Raw genomic sequence first — 21738 nt, 5'->3', positions numbered from 1 at the left:
GGATTCCGGTGTTTGAGTTGTGATGGAGAGGGGGGGGGGGGGGGGTAAGATGCAATGCTGATCAGGGAGAATGTCAAGAGTGTCATTTACAAAGGACATCCTGGAGGGCTCATCCACTGAGGCAATATGGGCAGAGTTCAAGAATACAATAGATGTGACCACTATAATGGAGTCATACTGGAAGTCTACCACAGTCCATGGGAGGCAGAGGATATGCATAAGTATCTTGGAAACCGATGTGCAAGCAAATCACGGAAATGTGTGAAAATAGCTGGGTTGTTATAGTTGGTGATTTTTAACATCCCAGTATTGATGGGGCTCCCTAATTGGCAAGGGTTTAATGGGCAGAATATGTGGTGACATTTGAAAATATAAGCAGAGAAATCGCAGATAGCATTTAATCTGAACGTGTCAGGTGTTGCAATTTGGGAGGTCAATTGTAGGAAGAAAGTAGACAGTGTACAGCAGGAGAGTGGTCAGGGACTGTATTTACTGGAATTCAGAAGAATCAGGGGATCTTTCAGAAACTTTTAAAATTATGAAAGCCCTAGATAAAACCATAAGACAGGACTTATTCAACCCCTCCATTCAATCGAGCTGATCTATTTTCCCACTCAGCCCACATAGCCTGGCCTTCACCGCATAATCTTTGATGGCCTGATTAATCAAGAACCTATCAATTTCCGAGAAAGAAGCTGGAATGTTGTTTCCACTGGTAGGTGAGGATGTAGCCTAGATTATAGGAAGTAGGTTTAGGACACAAATGTGAAGGAACTGCTTTTCCCAAAGAGTAGTGAATCTGTGCAATTCTCTGCCCCAGGGAAGCAGAGCAGGCTGTCTAATTGAATATGTTTAAAACTCAAATAGATTTTTACAAAATAGGGGGAAAAGACAGGAATGTGGAACTGAGTCAATGATCTTATTAAATAGCGGACAAGGCTAGATGGGCTGAATGACCTATTGCTTCCATGGTCTCATGGTTCTGAGGAGCAGTGACATAGAGAGATCTTGGAGTGAAAGTCTGTAGCTCCCTGAAAGTGGGCACACAAGTGGGATGTTAAACAAAGCAGATGATATGCTTACCTTCATTGGAAAGTTATGTTGCAGCTGTACAAAGCTTTGGTTCGGCTACATTTGGTGTGCAGTTCTGATGGCTGCACTATGAAAAGGATATGGAGCGGCTCAGTAGGATGTTGCCTGGATTAAAGAGCATCAGATATAAGGAGAAGTTTGGGCAAATTTGGATTGTTTTCTATGGAGCATCAGAGACTGAGGGGTGACCTTTTAGAAGTATATAAAATTATGAGTGGCATAGATAGGCCATATGGTCCATTATTCCAGGGTGGAAATGTCAAATACCGGAGGGTATAGTTTTAAGGTGAGGGGGAAAGTTTAAAGGAGATATACAAGGCAAGTGTTTTTTTTTTGAGAGGATGGAAGAGGTAGTGGTGGAAGCCATTCCATTGGAATTTTGAAGAGACATTGTAACAGAGAGTGCAGGGATATGGATCATGTGCAAGCAAATTGGATTCATTTAAATTTACATAACAGTCAGCTCAGATATTGTGGGCCTGTGGTGGCATTCCGCAGCGGCGATCAAGCCGGCAATCCAGATGGTGAGCGCAGCCAAAGGCCAGCAGCCCTCGCAGCGGCTCTGGCCCCAACAAGCGAACTGGCTGGTGAACGGCAAGGGCAGCTTAAAGGCCAGTGACCCCAAAATGGCGCTGACCTTGCTACACTGCCAACATGGACAGCACTTGGGGACAAAGGGCATTTTTATGCAGTAAAGTACCCGCACGCGAGTAGGGTAATGTGCTTTTGTTATGCATGTTGTGACGTCAACCAAGGGTGGCCACAGCGGGAACAGTGCCTTCTTTTGAGCAGCAGGTCAAAGGGCCTGTCCCAGTGCTGTACTCTTCTATGTACTTTGTTGGCTTTGGTCAATTAAAATTCCCATTCTAATTTTCAGAACTCACCACTGATTTGGCCTTTTGATGTGACCTCCAACCCTACATTTGAGGAACTTCATGTTTCTCCAAATCCTTGTGTGTCCTTGACTTACTTCAGCTACCCAAACCCTAAGTTTCGAGCATCTTCTGGAACTTCACTCCCTCCTCCTCCCCCCCCCCCCCACCTCTCTTGAGCACCACTCCCTCCCCACCTCTCTCCTCAACTTCCCTCTCTCCCCACTTCTATGATCTTTAAGCATGTGATAGCCAAATCTAAAATACCCTTTTTGTGTCATCGTGCCTCTTTCTCGTTCATTAACGGTGGGTTTCTTTCAGCTTTATCTAGCTACAAATAAATTCTTCTTGCAGACGTCATAACAAGCCATTTTCTATTGTTCTGTGGCACCCATGAAATTTGCACCCATTTTTCACCCTTCAAGTGCCATGTCTATTGGCCCTGAGCCAGCACTCAATGCCAAGTCATCATCCTGCCTGGTCTCTCTACACTAGAATCCCCGAGGATTCTACTCCCACCCACTGCCCTAACCTGTTATTGCATCACTGTGGAAGGGGATAGTCAGACAAATATGAGATTTCTCAATGGGTGGTAGGAGCAAAAGTGTTCGGTTGTTAACGCACATAAAGTACTGAAAGCTAATGCATTCCTCAAGAACGAATCAATGGAGGAATGGACTGTTCTGCCCTCGTATCCAGGGGTTTGGATTACAAAAGTGAGGACATGGTATTCCAGTTATATAATACAGAGAAGCCAAATATTTCAAGTAGAATTTACCAGCAGACAACTGGATGGTTATTTGTGGAGGAATTATTGTTCTTTGTAATCTCTTTGACTTCATTCCATTTTCTTGTTTTCCACATTTGGGCAGTAAGCAAGAGTGAAGACCAATTGAGATGAATCTTTAGAAAACACGTGAAAGAACATGTGACATGATTTGTGTTCCTTGGGTGTTTGTACAGAAAGTTGTGTGGAGAGAACCATCAGTTGTTTGGTTGTTGCTGACATCTGCCCAGACACTGTGTGAGACCATATCTGGATCGTGGTGCTTTGATCTGGGTGTCCTACAGTGAGAAAGCTGTATTAGTGAATGGCATGGTCCTAAAGATGTTGTACTACAAAAGGGCTCAGTGATATAAAGTACATAGTTCCATGAAAGTGCAAGATGGGGTAAATTGTTTGATTAAAAAGGGTTTTTGGCACTCTTGGATTAATTGGTCAAGTCATTGAATATGGGAGCAGGGATATCATGTTTCAACTGTGCAAGATGTTGATGAGACCACTCTTGGAGTTTTGTACCCATTTCAGGTCACCCAGCTAACAGAAAGATGTCAAACAGTGAAGAATTCAGAAAATATTCACAAGAATATTGCTGTGAGCAGCAAACTTTTTTTTTATAATAAAATAAATGTACAAGGTAAATATCTTGGTCTTTGTTCCCCCCAGAGTAGAAGAGCCTAAACTATAGGGCATAGATTTAAGGTGAGAGGGGAAAGATTTAAAATGGAGGTGAAGGACACCTGTTTCAATCAGAGGATGGTGGGTTATATGGGACGAGCTGCCAAAGAAAGTGGTGAAGGTGGGTACAATTGTTATTTTTAAAAGACCTTTAGATAGGTACATGGATAGGAAAGGTTTAGAGGGATGTCGGCCGAATGCATGCAAATAGGACTAACTTGCATAGACAGTTTGGTCAACGTGGACAATTTGTGGTGAATATGCTTGCAGGAACCATAGTGCAGATTTAATCCCAAGCCTGAAACTTTTAAATCCAGAGGTTCAAAAATTTGGTTTATCGAAACATTGATTGAAGGGTCATGCGGAAGAGGGACCGGGGGAGCATTGGAAATAAACTTGGGGATGGGCAGGAGATTGATACCAAGGGAACTGGGGGGGGGGGGAAGAATAGAAGGCTTGGGAGGCCCAGGGGGAGCATGGGTGAGAATGGCTGGATTATGGAGTGAAAGGAGGAGAGAGAAGTCTGGGGAGCTCAGGAGAAGTGTAGGTCTAAGCTTATCCATACCAGAGTAGTGTGTAACACGAGGCATAATTTCTCCTATTGCCTTCTGACATTTAATTCAAGTGGTTTGATTGCACTACAATCAGAATTGTTCTTGACTTTTTTTGTTATTGTGTAGTGTGGTGAACAATTTTGGTTACGATAGTTGCCTTAAGAAAGTTTGAAACCATTGCTCTATCAAGAACCAGAGTTTTCCCAGCAGATCAAATGGCCGTCTTATGTACCGCAGCAATTCCATGATTCGTTGGTGTTAGATGAACTCCTTTCTACTGTATGTTGGTGAGCAGATTGGGTGCTGAAGTCTTATCCATGCAGGCTGTCGAAGAGCAGCCTGCCACTCTCGTGTCGTGCTTTAATATGTGGGAGAGAAAAACTTTCTATCTACATAGGTGACCCAGTCTCTGACCTGTTGTTGGGATCCCCAAATTTATGTAGCTGGTCCAGTTAAATTTCAGCTGCAGTGGAGGTCTTGGCATTGATAATACCATTGAATATCAGTGGGAGACGGGAAGATTCCACATTCTTAGCAAATTGGAAAGTATAATTACTTTCTAATAATAAGTTCAACAAGCATTTCAGGTCTGAGATAATTTCATCTGAACTGTGATGTGATTGCTCTTCCCCACAGTCATTAAAGCAACTTTTTGATTCCACAGGATGAAAGTTTCTTATCGTGGGCACTTCCTGCACAACATTTATCCCACCGCATTCATCGACTCTCCAGAATTTCGATCAACTCAGTTGAACAAAGGAGAAAAGTTCCAGGTCAAGAAGTAGCTTTTTACCAATTCTGGGTCTGGGTGGGTAATGCATGTGCAATGTCTGTATTGAAAGGATAATGAGAAACTCATCGCAGAGGAATGAAAGAACAGAGGCTGATGCTGATGTGCTGAGTTTGGCTCTATTGGATGATACCATGGAATTAAACATACATGATACAAAAGGGCAGACTTGATTTGGACAGAAATGGAATTTTTAAAAAATATTTACAGCACGGTGGAAGCCGATTCTGGCTGCCCAGTTACACCCAAATTAACCATACATTTTGGTGAGTGGGAGGAAACCGGAGCACCCGTGTAAAACCCACGCAAACATGGGAAGAACGTGCAAATCCCATACTGGCAGCACTGGATTCGAACCTCAGTGGTTGGTGCTGTAATAATATGAAACAAAAACCAAGAATTTTCTTAGCACTCGGCAGGTCTGGCAGTATCTACCAAGCGAAAAAAAAACCTTTCGAGTAGAAGGACACAAAAAGTTGTAGTTTAGTCTGTCCACCTGTTTTTCCAGTTTCCTGACGAAGGGCTCAGGCCTGAAACATTGGTTACTTTTTACTTCCTATGGATGCTGTGTGGCCTCTGTGTCTTGCACTTGACCCCAGCAGCTGCAGATGTTCTTGTTTAACTCTAGAGAAAACCAAACTTTTCTCTCTGTATGCCTAATTTATGGAGTGTTTCCAGGATTTTCTGGAATTGTGCTTTTTGGGCACATCGTCCTTAATTTACTTTCTTAGATTTTGGTTTGAGAATCAAGCCAGAATGTAAGTAAACAATGGACATTCCCCACATGGTGGTAAATGCTAAAGATCAACCAGATTCACAATTTTCTTACTTTCTTGCTTTGGCCAACCCCTCTCTCCCCCTCCAACAAATTTATGTTCCATGTTTCTATGTCTGTCAGATGTGTTTTCTCAGTGTCTCTCTTTACCACACACACCCTCTCTCATTATCTAACCCCTCTGCCAATCACTGGCTCCCCTGAAGTGGCTCGTTCTCCTTCCCTGCAGAGACCCTTAAACTTCAACTCCGTGCTGATCCCCAGGTGAGATGCATTGTGCCATTTAAATCCACTCCTCCATCCAGAACGGTGTTGCCTTGAGATTGTGCTTTCCATGGCAATAAATTGATGATTTTCTTGCTCCCTCGGGACTAGTGAAGCTGTAATGTATTGCGATTTGTTAATATTTATTGACTACTGAGTAGAAGAATGGGTCTCTGTTCTGGTTGAGGAGAGTTATTTTCAATTTGCGTCATTGCATACCTATTGGAAAGTGCAATTTTGTGCATGGCTGCTTTGTCGCTTCTGACTTAAACACTCCTTATTTTATATTGTGAAACATGCCACCAATTTGGTTCATTTATTTACCTTTGCGGTAACAGAATAAAATGTATCCTTAATTCTCCTGTGATGACAGAATAAATAATTTTCTAAGGTGGTTCAGTGTCAGTATTTAACTGCTAGTGGAACTGTCGATTTTATGTCCAAAGAATCAGTTGCAGACTTTTATAATGTTGTTTTATATCTTTGCACATATCATTTTATTTTGAGGGCCAAAAAAACTGATTCCAGGCACCAGGTGAAACAAGAAAGCAATCCAGGGCACCACTGCTGTAAACTCAGATGCTGGGTAGACAGTGTAAATGTTTTGGTGCCTTTAAGTTTCATTCCCACCCCCCCCCCCCCCCACCCCCACAACTTGGTGAATCAAACCTCCACCTGATGTATCCCTAAATTGCATGTAGAAAATCGGAAAAGTAAATAATTTGCAGATACATCACAATCTGTTGATTACAGTACAGTGTAAAGTACACTGTTTGACCTGCTGAGTTTCTCCAGCATTGTGTGTTTACAATACTGGTCAAAGTATATGGTTTCGTACAGAATTCTGCCTACCTCAGAGATGCGCAGGGTCTTCCTCGTGGATCAGTGTTGAAGGTTTGTGCATCATGTTTGGTCTTAATTATCCATTGGGACTGAACTAATGTGTGTTTAGCAGATTGAGTTCTTCCTTTGTATCCAACACAGAATTGTACAGTAATGGTGTTTCTCGCCTATGACCTTTTCAGGTAACTATCGTGGCTGAAGATAACTGCAAGTTTTTATGCTGGTCTAGGGAGAGGCTGACTTTCTTCTTGGAGACCGAATCATTTCTTCATGAAGTATTTAAGTACCTAATTGGCAAAGATATCACAAACAAGCTGTATTCCCTGAATGACCCAACACTAAGTGACAAAGTAGGTGTTGGTCTTGTGTGTTTGAATATTATGTAATATTCCCATGGAACAAAATGCATTAGAGATGGCCTGCTCTGAAATATTTTGCATGAAATGCATATCTTTAAGAATGTTTAAAATGTCATCCAATATATCCTCACCATAGTGAGGCATATTTTGAAGCATTGCTAAAATATATGATTTAAGCTATATTCAATATATAGAACATAGTAGGCTATCCAGATGTCTGTTATATTTACCTTTCTTGAAGTAACATGATACCTTTGGGGGTCAGATCAGTTGTGGATCCTGCCTGGTCTTCATGTGCAAGCTTAAATATGAAGTGTTGCTTCTGCCACGTTATGGGAAGTCTCAGATCTCATACGTGAGTCAGGGCAGCAATGGGGAAAAGAATCTTAACTGAGTTTTGGTTTATCTTATAATAACCAAGTTATGAAATAGCTTGGTTTCTAATAACTGTGAAGTTGCTAAAGATACTTTCCATCCAGGAAAACCAAAAACCCGATGGACTTTAAGGAACAGAGGTGAGGGTTGATGGATTCAGATAGCAAATGATTGTTAAGGAAGATTTTTAGATAAACATTGAGAATTTTTTTTCAGAATGTGCATGCTGCTGACAAGGCCAGCATTTATTGCCTCATTGATTGCCAGCCTACATGAGCTGCTTCCATCTCCCTGGTAGGGTGCCCCATCGTTGTGTTGGGAGTTACAGGATTTTCACCCCAAGGTGATGAGTGATAACTTATTTCCAGTTCAGGAAATTTTCAGGGGGTTGCGTTCCAGTGAATCTGGAGCCCTTGTCCTCCTCGACTACAGAGGTTTCAGTTTTGGGAGGTGCTGTGTGAGTATTTGCAATGTATTTTACAAAGGTTACACATTGTAACCATTGTGTGCTGGGTTGGAAGGAACGGTAAATTAGGGTGGTGCAGGGGGTGCTTTGTTCTGGATGAATTTGAGCTGCTCAGGTATTGCTGGAGCTGCAGTCACCCGGAACAGACTCTCCATGGCACTCTATCACATTCCTGACAAGTAAGTCATTTGCCACAGAATACAACAGAATCTGACCTGCTCTTTTAGCAGCAATATTTATGTGGCTGATACGGTTGAGTTCTTGGTCAACGGTGAATCGCAGAATATTGATGGTGGGAGAATTGTCAGGCAATGTCAAGAGCTGACCCTCTCTTGGTGGTAATGATCATGGCCCTGCACTTCCCTGGAACAAAAATGTACTTATCATGCCCTGTCTGGGTTTTTCAGTATGCAGACAAGGACAGCTACATTTGCAAATGAGTCAGCTGATCAGCAAACAGCTTCCCTTTTGACCTTGTAACAGAAGGAAGGGTCATTGGCGAAGCAGCTGATCTGAATGGACCTTGGACACTGAAGAACCTCTGTCCCCCATGTCCTGCCTGGAGTGATGATAACTGACCTCCAACTACCTCACCTATCTACCTCTTTGCAAGGTATGACTCCAGCCTTTGGAGGGCTTTCTCCTTACTGCTCAGTTTTACCTGAGCTCCTGGATGTCACACTGGGGAATGCAGCCTTGATGTCAAATTCTCACCTTGCCTCTGGAATCCAGCTCTGTATCTGGACAAAGGCTTTGATGAAGCCTGGAGGCAAGTGGCCATAATAAAATCCACACTAGCATCAATGAGCTGGTTACTGATGAGTACGTGCTGCTTGATAGCACTGTCATTACACCTCTCAGCACCTTCCTACTGATTGAGAGTAGATTGATATGCGGCAATGAGCTGGATTGGATTTGTCTTGCTTTTTGTGAACAGGACATACTTGGCAATTTTCTAAATAATCAGGGAGATAACAGTATTACAACTCTATTGAAATGTGCCAGAGGAACAGCTAATGGTGCAGCTAGTATTTCATTCCTTGTATATCTCAACTACTTCAGTTACACTGACAATGAAATGAAACAGTAAATAACGTAACCTAATCATCGAATCCTGGCAGTTGATGGGAAGAATGTAATTGAATTGCAATGCAATTTGTAAAAGAGAATATTACTTTACTATGTGGAATTATTGTTATATTTATATCTCAGTAATGAACAGTGATTGTTGTATTGACAGATTTTCATTTTGTTGAAAAAGAATTGGCTTGATTGTAGTGGAAAAGCTTGAATATTGCAGTTCATTATTACTTGCTGCCCTGATGTTTTGCTATTGATCGTTTCAATATGGAATTTTTCAACTTGCAACTTAATTTCCTTTCCGTATCCTTTTAATAATTGGTTCGGAGTTCAGTGATTAGTGCTTATAAACCCATAAATTATGGTTGCTACCTTGACTACATCTCGCCATGCCTCCTGTAATGACTCCACTCCATTCCTCCAGCCTTGTTCTGATGGTGTATCTTTATCATCCATTGTCTTTTCCCTCAACCTCAGTTTCAATACATGATTGACAGAGCTTCCAAATGTTCCTCTGCCCTCACCCCTCTCCCAAACCAAGCAAAGATAAAATGCTCCATGGTGCTACACCCAAGCACAACATTCAACGTTCATGTCACTAAAGTTTCTGCCACTTTCCATATGAACCTCAGACGTGCCTTCTACTCCCCTTCTGTTTTCAGCATTGCACGAGGGCCATTTCATCTGTGGCTTCTTGATTTGTCCTTTTATCTCCGTCAACCATCCTTGTAAGAGTAGCACATTCTTAAAAGGCCACAGTGGAGATCACACCTGGCCTTTTACTGCTTCCCTTTGCACCACTGAAGTATTCAGCTTAAACCTCTTCCATTTTATGTGGAGCAGTCAGTGCTCATGATGGCTCCTCTGTATTGGAAAAAATTGTAGCGAGTTGTGAGAGAGCGGCTGTTTGGACTGGAGACACAGGCTGCTTGCTTGGGTGCCACAATGGAATGTTTATTTAAAACTCGCGCGCTTTCTTTTCAGGCTAAGAGTTGGACCGCGCGTATGTCCCGCTGCTTGCCTCCCACTGACGCAAGCGCCCATACCAACTTCTGGCCTGGACCGGAAGAGATGGATGTGCGCCGCCATCTTTGCCGCGGCTGCCCCGCTAACCACGCATAACAAGTGGGGCCGGTTCGTCCCAGCACACCTGTGCATTGGGTTACAACTGTGGAGTACATCGCTGCTCAGTCCACAAACATGACTCTGAGCATCCAGTTGCCTTGAAGATAATTCTTCATTCACTCTGATCTCCCTGACTTTGGCCTCGTATCTATTCCATAAAAACCCAACTTCAGCTGAAGGAACAGCTGCTCATCTTCCAAGCAGGCATGTGATGGCCTTCAGGATTCAGCAATATCAGATATCCAGTCTTTCCATTTTGTTACAGAGAATTGTTTTGTTTCAGATCTCCAATGTTTTGTATCTCTCAGTTCCAGCATTTTTTCTCTCTCTTTCCCTGTCCATCTCCTTCTGTTTACATTTCCACCAGACAGACCTGTGATAAACATACCCTCATAGAGTCACACAGCACAGAACAGTAGCTTTTGGCCCATCTTGTCCACACTGACCAAGTTGGCAGTCTGGGCTCGTCCCATTTGCCTGCATTGGTCCATATCCTTCCAAATGTCTTTTAAATCTCTTCTCTCCCTCCAGAATCAGTTGCTGTCAGAAATAGACTGTGAGCATTAATTTTATCCACGTCCCTCATGATTTTATAAACTTGTGGCGTAGATTGCGGAGATCGGGCCGGCACATCGCGCGGCAGCAGACGCGGACAGAGATCGCTAAAGCGACTCCCAGGACAACGAACCGGCGAGGGTAGAAGCTGGGGCAGCATCAGACCAACAGCCCTAAAATGGCATTGGTCAAGCTGCCCAGCTAACTCAGCAGAAACAGGCTGGGGAAAGAAAGGCCTTCATATGCATGAATGTTCTCGCCCGCTGTTGTTATTCATATGGCTGACTCAGTCAATCACAAAAACGGTGGGAACTTGAAAAGTATAAAAGCAGCCTTTCCAGCCCTAATAAAGGAGTGCCACACTGTGTGTGTGTGTGTGTGTGTGTGTGTGTGTGTGTGTGTGTGTGTGTGTGTGTGTGTGTGTTACAAACTTCTAAAAGGTCACCCTTCAGCTTCCTGTGCTTCAGGGAATAAAGACCCAGCCTCTACTTACAATACAAGTCCTCCAATCCTGGCAATATCCTGGTCAATCTCGTCTGCATCCTTTGCAGCATATTGATATCCTTCCTATAGCTGGATGACCAGAAATGTACACAGTATTGGGGTGGAAGGGATGATTAATTAGCATCTCATCAACAGCTTGTACAGGTCTATAATGAGGTCCCAACCTTTGTCTTCAGTACCACTCCCAATGAAGGCAAGTTCACCACCTTGCCCACATGAGTCACCACGAATGGGGGAACTGTGCATTTGTACACCTGCCACTTGCTGCACAATTCCTTCCCCAGTTGGACTAACTCGAGTGCAACTCCTCGTGCTTGTCAGAGTTAAGTAGCATTTCCCACTCCTTGGTCCACCTTTCCAACTGATCTAGATCCTGTTGCAAACTTGGATATCCTTCCCCACTGTCAACCACACTACTGATGTGGGTCGCCTGCAAATTACTAATTGTGTTGGCTGTGCGGCAACATGACCATAGGTGCTCATTAGTCTGTCTCACTCTCCAGCCATCTCACACGTCCCCTTTGTTTTCTCCACACTGCCTTTGGTTTCGTCTCACTGCGCCAATTACTTTTGAGTTTGAACTTTTCCATGTTCTGCTGAAAAGTTCACCTTGTTTCTCCGCAGGCGCTGTCTGACCTGCTGAGTATAATCAGCATTTTCTGCTTCTACTAATGCTGAGTAACTGTTGGGTGCAGTCGGAGCAATGGATAAATGGTGGAGGAAACAAGTCTTTAAGAAGCAGTAAGCAATAATTAAAAGCTAAGGATAAAGATAGAAAGTTTCACCGTGGTCTTAGTGATGCTTTCGTTTGGCTCAGGTTGGTTTGGATAAGCAGGAGAGGATTGCGATTGTTACGGGACTTGAGCGTGGAAAATGTTGCCACTTTCGCTTTAAGTCCCCTGTGGTGGGCAATTCTTAGTGTTAAAGTGGAGTTTGGACAAAGAGGAACTGAACATGCAGGCGGAACTGAATCCCAGCTACGTGAAGAGGAGTTCAGGCAGTAAGTAGATCACTTAAAGTGAATGTTTAAAGTTTATGAAATTATTAAGATGAAAACAAATTCCTTAATGTTTGTTCATATTGCAGCATATTTTGGGGGGGAAAGATCTGGCAGGATTTTTTTTGTGCATATCAACAGGGAGATTTTACTTGGGGTAAATAATTTTTCCCTTCACACCTTAACTGGGGAGAGGTAACTCCATACAACCAAAGTTTTGATGATTTAATGGAACTTTCAATAGAAAAATTATGGACTGGTACTTGCCTCATCTCAACTGCTGTTGCAATTTCTGGTTTAAAATGTTTTATTTACCGCGCATACATTTTGAATTTTCATTGTCTCACATCCATTTTCTGAGGACACCAATGAGAGGTGATCTCATTGAAATGTACAAACTTTTTCTGGGGTTTCTCAGGATCCGTGCTGCACTGACTTGGTAGTTCAGGGGTCAAGGACAAAGTTAGGGGTTGGGGGGGTTACAGGCAGGGGGAGGAAAAAGTTGGAAGGCAAAAATTGACAGATGCTGGAAATTTGAAGTAATAACAGGAATTGTAGGTCAAGTAGCAACTGCAGAATGTTTATAATTAATGATAGATCATTTGTGTTTTCATTCCAAGGTGCTTCATTAGAATTGGGAGGGAGAGAAAACAAACTAGCATTCAGTCCGAGAGGATGGGTAGAACAAAGGGAATATCTCCAACAGTGTGAGTAAAGATTGGCAGTTAGAGTAGCCATTAGGATGAAATTATGCTTTCTTATTTGTACGATATGTTACTAATAATGGGGCTGTGGGACATGTTCAACTGGTCAGACTATATTAATAAAAAGTAGAAAAACTGAGCCAAAGGAAAAGGTCAATTCTCATACAGATCTAAAGGAAGCCTTCATTACCTGCGTGCAATACCCTTCATCAGGCCCAGGCCCGAATTGTTGGTCACCCTTGACTTCCTGTGGATGATGCGTGATCTATATGCTGAGCTTATCCGGCTTTCTTGTATATTGCATCTGTGGATTTTAACAGCGTGAGTTACTCGAATTTGGAGAATTCAGTGATTAAATCGAGGAAACAAAAATAAGAGAACAGTATGCTGAACCCTTCCAGTTTGAAGTCAAATCTGTTGCTTTGTTTGATTGTCATCTGGCTATTGGAAATCTGTCTCCCTTCTATCTCAGATGCAAAGATTAAATTCCATAATACCAAGTGAGATGGGAAAGATGCAGATCCATCATGTCCCTGTGGATAAATTGCACTGAGAAGCAATATTGTTCTGTGTACCTTTTAATCTAAAAATCTAGTGTCCTTTCCATTACAGAAAGCCAAAAATATAGAGAGGCAACCGAGCCTGTGTTCCCAACTTTCAATGATGAGGGTGAGAAACAGTATGGCCAGTACAAGTGACACCGATGATGGAATGTCCCATTTCCTACACGGAGGTTCTACCGCTTCATCAATCCGTGAGCCCCCCACAAATCGCACCTTTCTCCACCCTTCTTGCATGCTCCAAGAAATTGTGGTGGCTTTTCAAGATGTGAACTTACACGCAGACTAACTGATGACCAAAATATGAATCAGCTTTAAAAACTGTTGCTTATTTTGGACCAACCCTTTCGTGCTAATAATAATGAAACATAAATCCCAGTAACCTTGCTCCAACACTGCAAATAGTTTAATATAATCAATGGAATGATTTTAACCTGGATCAGTTCTTAAAACCGACCAGGGCAAGTAATGATTGACATTCCAGATGGTGCACAATATTCCACTCAATTACCTTTCGATACATCAGTTATCAGACTGATAGTCCTTTCTAAATTTTTTATTACATTCTAAATCCAATTATGTTTCCATATACACCAAACTGACCATAATTCCTGATCAAACAAACACTCAAATGATGTGTATTTATAAGAGTAACAAAAAGCCTGGAAGGAAAATTATTTCAGATGGTGTCTAAATTACTCATTTAATTTTCAGACCAAGGGTTTTATGTAATTTCCCCTTAAGATAAAAAGCGTTTTAAAAATATCTGCATAATCTGCAGCCTGTATACAGTATAGCGCATAAAAAAAAACAAAAAAAACCAAAAAACGAAGTATTACAACTTGAAATCTGATTGCCAGTTTCAAAATCAGATTCATCCTTTTTCACATCATTCCACAGAATAAAGCTCAGTTGCATCTGTCTTCTGACCTAATTCTGTACTTATGGCCAAGGTCGTAATTGTAACTGTATGCTCCCTTGTGTGTGCCTGTGAAGTGTTTTGTGCCTGAAGTTAACACTTTATTACTCTTCCCGTTTTCTAAAAAGGAACTAACTTGCAAAACTGTTGTTACTTACCCAAATGGAAATAACTGCATCCTCATCCCATCTGCAACTTACAACATGGACCTGAGTCCTGAAGACAAAAGGTCTCTGCATCAGTATCAAGCCATAATCATGTTGTTCTAATTCAAGAAAAGCTTTGATTAAACTCCTAGGTCCAAGGAGGAAAATATAGTTATCTTTGCTTTAATGGTGGCTACAGTTAAGCAGAGTGCCTGAGGCAGGGTTTGTAACTGAAAACTCAGGACTGAACCACTGCTCCAGGTTATGATCTGGTGCTGTGCTGTAGAGCAGGACTGATGGAGGTTGTATTTGGAGAAATTATGCCTTCTGAACTGGATGTACAATGACACTAATTGAAGAGGGGGTGAATATTGTGTGCACACCAGGTAATGAAATGGGCGCTCCTTTTGAGCTGCTCTTAATAGTGGAGTTTCTGAAACTCTTTACAGTTTTAACAAATCCGATGGCAAGGATTAAAAAAAAAGCAAGAGTTAATTGTTTTGCCTGAATCATAATCCCATCAAAAGCATATTTAAGAGATGAGGTTTCAGTTTTGTATTTTATCCAGACTGAGGATAATGCTAGTTCTAATCTTGTGAACAAAGTCAGCTTAGTTTTATGACGATGACATTTTGCCCAGATTTCAGTAATTATTATTCAGATCTGCCTGTGTTTTTTTCCTCTTCAGTAGATTGAGCTGCATTTTACCAATTGAAAAAGGAAAGTGTGGCACCTTTCATAATAGTGTTGGGAGAACTTTCCGCGAGCTTCCTAGTTCCTGTCTTTTTTTTGTAGAAATATGTACACTTCGAAATAATGTGTCACCGAGCAGACAGTTTTGCAAACTGAACAGTTCTGTGTATCAGTGTTCTGCATCATGCAAGCTCTGAAAGATTTCACTGTAAGTATTGCAGATGCTCTGGTACAGTGTGAAAACTGAGCACACTTAGAACGGCAGTAAAAATATACTTAGGTAGGTAAACAGAATGCTACCCAGACACAAACTTGAAAACCTGGTATGGCTTTGTCTGCTGTAAATACTGGTCAGTGATGTCAGTTGTGTGATCAACAATGAGCATCTAGTTTGTTTTGAAAGTTTGCCAGTGGGCAAATGGGATACACAGAACAAGGGAAGACATAAGAATTGTTTCTTAAAGGTGAGCAGAAGTAAAGTTTCAGATGAAAGACCCTTCATAAGAACTGGCAAAGAGAAAAAAATAAATGGATTTTGAATTGCATGGAAAATTGTGGAGGGATGGATAGAACAAAGGAAATATCAGTGATAGGGTGAGGTGAGGGGTGCTGCAGGGATAACTTGGTGAGATAATATAGTGGATGGGTTAATGGAAGCAAAATGCAGGGCTGTTGGACGCACAGGGCAGGTCAGGCTGTTCTAGAAGAGCTGAGTCCATCCTTGCATGTGGTGGACATGGTGGAAATGGCCAGTTTGGATAGAGACAGAGAAAGTGAGCTGCGGAATTTGATTTGAAACCTGGAAACTACAGAGAACCCAGTGAGAAGATAAAACTCAGTTCTTCAACCTTGCATAAACTCTCATAGCAGTGTTGAAGGCCACAGACAGATTGGTCAGAATGTGAGGGAGGGTGGGGAGTTAACTGGCAGCTATCTACGAGCTTTGAGTTATCTGTGCTGACTCAATGCCAGTGCTCCGCTACACCGCTACCCACTCTGGGGTTACTCCAGTGCAAATGAGACCGCATTGTGAACTTTGAATGCAGAATGGTTGGGCAGATTAAATAAGGAGGGACAATGTAGTCAAAGTTGTGCAGTTGCAAAAGGTGGTGTAGGAACTGTTGGACCTGCGTGGACAAATTGGGCCAAAGGCCCTGTTTCTGTGCTGAGTAGCTCTATGACATTGACTCATGCATGTAGATGTGCATAATTCATTTGAAGTGGAGAAGTATGTTGAGCATTAAGTCATGTGGTACCTTTTCAAAATGTTGGTTAAGCCATAGCTGAAGCCCATTGAGGAAGGTCCAATACTTGATGTGAGGGATTTCAATTCTAAGGTTAGACCAGATAAGATGTGATTGTTCTTCTCCATGTAAAGAAAGTTCACAGGAGATTGAACTAGAGGGTACAAGCTTGTCACAAAAGTAAATGGCTCAAGGCCTAAGATCCAAAATTTTATGCAAAAGATGCAAGATGTGTGGTGCAAAAACATGTCTAGAGAATGGTTAGGATTCAACATCACTAAGTTTATAAGTAGTCCAAACCGAATAAATTGGTACTCAGAGAAGAATTGTTAACAAACAATTTGTAAGGCAACAGGGAAAGTGCAGGGAACTGACAATGAGGAGAGTCCTCTAGGAAGAAGTGGTATAGATTTGATGGGCAGAATGGGCACCTTCCGTACTGCACAAATTTTAAGATGCTGTACAGGAATTGAAAACACTTTTTTTCCAAAGCAGGGAAACTACGTAATTGAAAACCCCAAATATCATGTACATCCCAAAAGCATAAATTAATATTTTCTCATAACCTGTTGGTCAAGTTTTGAATTGGGGTGAAGTCAGAGAGATTTTTGGTGACAGTGCATCCAACTGCTGCACAAGTTCCCAATCTGAGAGTAGTGAACTCTTGGAGCTCCCCACCACAGAAAGTAGTTGGGGCCAGTTAGATGGATATATTTAAAACGGCTCTTATGGTTGAAGGGACATAGGGGTGGGAGAGAAAGCAGGAATAGGGTGCTGAAATCCGATGATCAGCTATGATCATATTGAATGGGGTTACCAGTTTGAAGGGCTGAATGGTCTCCTATTTGCTAACTGCACCTGGTTGTAGGGTTTAGCTTCCTGATATTTCAAATTTTTGGTTTATTTTACGAACAAGCCAGTGGAACTGCAGATAGGCAATTTTGCAGTGAATATGCAATGGATATTTGGGATTTTAATATGCAGGACAACTGACGATAAACTTAGCTGAAGGATTGTGGGGAAAAGGTGCCTGTAGCGAGAATGAAGTATCATTAAAATGGGTGAATTAATTGCCAGTTAAGGTAGAAATGCGGAGACAGAAGGGATTAGGAGAGAAAGAGGATACAGTTCAGAAGTTTTTCAAAAAGTTAGTTTGTATATTTTTCTCAATAAATCAGAAAAAATTCCAATTTTGTATAAGATACTTTTCAATCTCTGGGAGGTTGGTTGACAGCAATAAGCCACTGAGAAAACTTGGACTTGAAATTGGGATTGAGCAATTAGGGTGAAAAATTTGAGACAACTAATCAAATTTATTGATGAATAACCTGCATGGACTAATATGAGTTCGTTTGGATGAGAGTATTTGATTGCAGAGAGTTTTTATTTTATTTCTGTTTCTCTTGTGTACCACAGAGAGGTCCCCATATGCTAGGACTTCGGGAAAAATGAGACCCATTGAGGAGAGTATTGAGGATGATGTCTTTGAGCCACCTTCACCGGTAGTCCACTGTGCTCCAACTGGTCCTGGTCCGAGCGAACAGGGATCTTGCAAATAGGTTTTGTTGCTTTTAACCATTGACACACAGCCAGCTCTGGGAACTGTGTAGAACACACGTTGGTCCAAGATTTAGTGTGTTCATTTCCTTCTTCACCGTCTGTCACTTTCCAACTTGTTGATTGTGAAATAAAACGTGAACATAATATTGCTGGAGGAGCATTTGCATGTGAGAAAATACTCATTAGCACTTTAGTCTTTTCACTGAAGCACCATCCCACATTCCCCCCCCCCCCCCCCCCCCCCCACAAATCAAATTTTGGTTCATGATCTGTCTTAATTAACATCAGAGGCAGATTAGAGCAGTCCCACTTTTCTTTCCAGTAATGAGGTTACTGTTCAGAAATGATGAATGAGGGTTGATTCTCTGTATAAAAATATTCTCTCCTATCTTCTCCAAACTGAGAGTTGGTTGTATGCCAAGTCAAGTTGAAAGTCATTTGCTGGGATTTGGGATTTTGAATAGTTAAGGGCACAGAAGATGTTCCAGCCTAGAAATTAGCTGTTTATTATGAACCTCCTTGACGTCTGATCCCTAAAACAATGATACGTTTGTCAGTGGGGATGAGTCTGTTGGTAGTAATTCCTCCCTTCCTCTTATAAACCGACAGGCTTTCCTCAGGGTTGCCAGTGACTGTGGAAATCTTGTCCCATTTTTTTGTAAATCCAAAATATTTGAGAACTGGGTCAGAGGCTCGACATTGGGGAGTCTGAAACAAAAGAGTTGGAATGATTTGGTTCAATTTTCCTCCCTCATGATGCTCCAGATATGAGAGTCAAATGGAAAGAATGCCCTCCCACTGATGGCCAACACATACATTGCATCATGCTTACTGCAGAACGACCAGAGAGCTAGCAAATGACAGCCATTCTGTTTCAATGTTAATTGTCAATCTTCAATCACAACATTGAATTTTAAGGACTAAGCAAAATAAATATTTTCACCTTTATTAAAAGATTGTAGACAAAGGGAGCAGGGGGTCTAAAGATTCCATCGTCTTGGAATCAAAGATTGATTGCCAGGTGAGAGTTAACTGTTTGAGTCACTGAGTCCTATAGCAGGGAAGCAGGCCCTTCGGCCCAACATATCCTTTCCATCCGAGCTAGTCCCATTAGCCTGCGTTTTGCCTCACTACTCCAGCCATTCTCAACCCTTTTTATGGACTATGGTCCCCTTAGGAAGCAGTCAAATATTAGTTTCTTCAGTACTTCTCTCTGACCAACTTCATAAAAAGCATGAAAAAAATCTTATGTTTCATTGCATGCCCCTGCCCTCTCCCTACCCCCCCCCCCACTTTTTAAATGTGCTCTAGCCGTACTGCCCCCGTTGAGAATGGGTGCTCTAATCCTTTCTGTCCTTGCATCTGTCTAAATGTAGGGAAACATGAAAGTCTGAAAACGTTGCGATTGTAGTAAAAACACAAAAATGCCAAGGAACTCAGAAGGTATCTGAAGAAGCGTACAGGCTTGAAACACTGGTTGTATACATTTACCTTCCATGGACGCAATGTGACCTGCTGAATTCCCCCAGAACTTCTGGGGTTTTTTTACTACCTCTTTAGAATGTTGCAATTGTCCCTGATTCTAAAACTTCCTTTGTCAGCTCGTTCTGTAAGCCCACCACCCTCTGAATAAGTTTCCCCTCGGGTCCCTTTTAAATGGTGCCCATCTCATCTACGCCCTCTAGTTTTAGATTCGCCTACCCTGGGGAGAAAGGCAATGACAATTTACCTCATTTATTTAACTTGGATGGTTATGGGCTTCTCCGGCCCATTAGCCTGCACTGCCCAAACACACCCATGTGATCAGTTAACCCATAAACCCTGTAGGTCTTTGGAATGTGAGAGGAAACCGGAGCAGCAGAAGGAAACCCACTCAGACACACGGAGAGCATGCACACTCCTAACAGATAGTGCTATATTAGCTTTGTGCTAACCCCGTTGTCCCTCATGAGTTTATAAATTTATGCTCCAGGGAGAAAACCTTCAGCTCTTCACCCTCTTAATTCACACCTCCCCATCCCAGTAACACCCTCCTGAATCTTTTCTGCACCTTGAAGAGCTGGATGACCACAAATGCACACAGTATTCCAAGTCTGGTCTTGGCTACATCTTGTACAGTTGCAACAGGACACCTGCTCCTCTACTCAACGCCTTCTCATAGTACCGCATACCTGCATACCCAAGCCTCTTTATTCGACAAACACTCCTCAAGGCCCTTCCAGTCCATGCCCTGATTTAACCTACCAAAGTGCAAAACCACGAGCTTAAATTCCATCTGCCATTTTGTGGCCTACTTTCCCAGTTCATCTGGTTCATGTCAGATAACCCTTTTCACTGTCATGTGAGTTGCTCTCATTCTTCATTTGTATCTGTGCATTTTTAATTGAATCAACATTTATTTTTTGTCCCCAGTAGTTCCTGAGTTGAGCGACTTAATTTGAGAGGGCAGTTAAAAGTTGCCCATTTAGCTAAGGCTCATGTACAGGCCAGTCCCTGTCATGGCAGATTTCAGTCCCTAGGGGGCATTAGCAATTCAACAGCAGAAGAGAACATTTAAAATTTGGACATACAGTGCTGAAACAGGCCTTTTCGGCCCACGAGTCTGTGCCACCCAATTTACATCAATTAACCTGCTCCACCGATACATTTCGAAAGGTGGGAGGAAACCAGAGTCCATGGGGAGAATGTACAAACTCCTTACAGATAGCACAGCATTCGAACCGCGGTCCAGATTGCTGGCATTGTAAAGATGATGCACTAACCGCTATGACAAACCATGTAGCCCTCAGCAACCCAGAAATTAAATGAGCCTTTTATTCTAGATTTGTGTAATTACTTGGTCAATGCCCCTGTTGCCTGCATCTCCTAATACTTGGATATTAATCCAGTAACATAGACAACAGACTCGCCAAGGCAAATAGCGCCTTTGGAAGACTACACAAAAGAGTCTGGAAAAACAACCAACTGAAAAACCTCACAAAGATAAGCGTATACAGAGCCGTTGTCATACCCACACTCCTGTTCGGCTCCGAATCATGGGTCCTCTACCGGCACCACCTACGGCTCCTAGAACGCTTCCACCAGCGTTGTCTCCGCTCCATCCTCAACATCCATTGGAGCGCTCACACCCCTAACGTCGAGGTACTCGAGATGGCAGAGGTCGACAGCATCGAGTCCACGCTGCTGAAGATCCAGCTGCGCTGGATGGGTCACGTCTCCAGAATGGAGGACCATCGCCTTCCCAAGATCGTATTATATGGCGAGCTCTCCACTGGCCACCGTGACAGAGGTGCACCAAAGAAAAGGTACAAGGACTGCCTAAAGAAATCTCTTGGTGCCTGCCACATTGACCACCGCCAGTGGGCTGATAACGCCTCAAACCGTGCATCTTGGCGCCTCACAGTTTGGCGGGCAGCAGCCTCCTTTGAAGAAGACCGCAGAGCCCACCTCACTGACAAAAGGCAAAGGAGGAAAAACCCAACACCCAACCCCAACCAACCAATTTTCCCTTGCAACCGCTGCAATCGTGTCTGCCTGTCCCGCATCGGACTGGTCAGCCACAAACGAGCCTGCAGCTGACGTGGACTTTTTTACCCCCTCCATAAATCTTCGTCCGCGAAGCCAAGCCAAAGAAGAGAACTTAACCACTATACTACAGTCTGTTATCCACCTAGCCTTTTATTTTCTGTGATTCTCTCCATTGCAGCTTTGACAGCTGCCTTTGAGAATCCAGTGGAATTCTCTTGCTGAGACTCTCACCTCTATGCCTCTTCACTTGTTTCCCAGTTTCCTTGGATCCCAG

General features: G+C 42.6%; 1 protein-coding gene across 2 annotated transcripts in view; it reads left to right on the top strand.

Annotated features, from left to right (window-relative positions):
- popdc1 (popeye domain cAMP effector 1) overlaps positions 1 to 18080 on the top strand; it is a 62954-nt gene extending 44874 nt beyond the window's left edge. For both annotated transcript variants that reach the window (XM_069887465.1, XM_069887464.1), the window contains 4 exons: positions 4642 to 4750; positions 6832 to 6999; positions 13427 to 13568; positions 17793 to 18080. In XM_069887465.1, the coding sequence (XP_069743566.1) occupies positions 4642 to 4750; positions 6832 to 6999; positions 13427 to 13568; positions 17793 to 17935 (562 nt within the window). In that variant the 3' untranslated portion in view covers positions 17936 to 18080. The remainder of the gene's footprint in view (positions 1 to 4641; positions 4751 to 6831; positions 7000 to 13426; positions 13569 to 17792) is intronic.
- The last annotated feature ends 3658 nt before the right edge of the window (positions 18081 to 21738 follow it).

Source organism: Narcine bancroftii, chromosome 6, assembly GCF_036971445.1.
Source record: "Narcine bancroftii isolate sNarBan1 chromosome 6, sNarBan1.hap1, whole genome shotgun sequence".
Lineage (NCBI taxonomy): Eukaryota > Metazoa > Chordata > Chondrichthyes > Torpediniformes > Narcinidae > Narcine > Narcine bancroftii.
The sequence above is the reverse complement of the archived record's forward strand: the minus strand, read 5'-3'. Positions and strand labels throughout refer to the sequence as shown.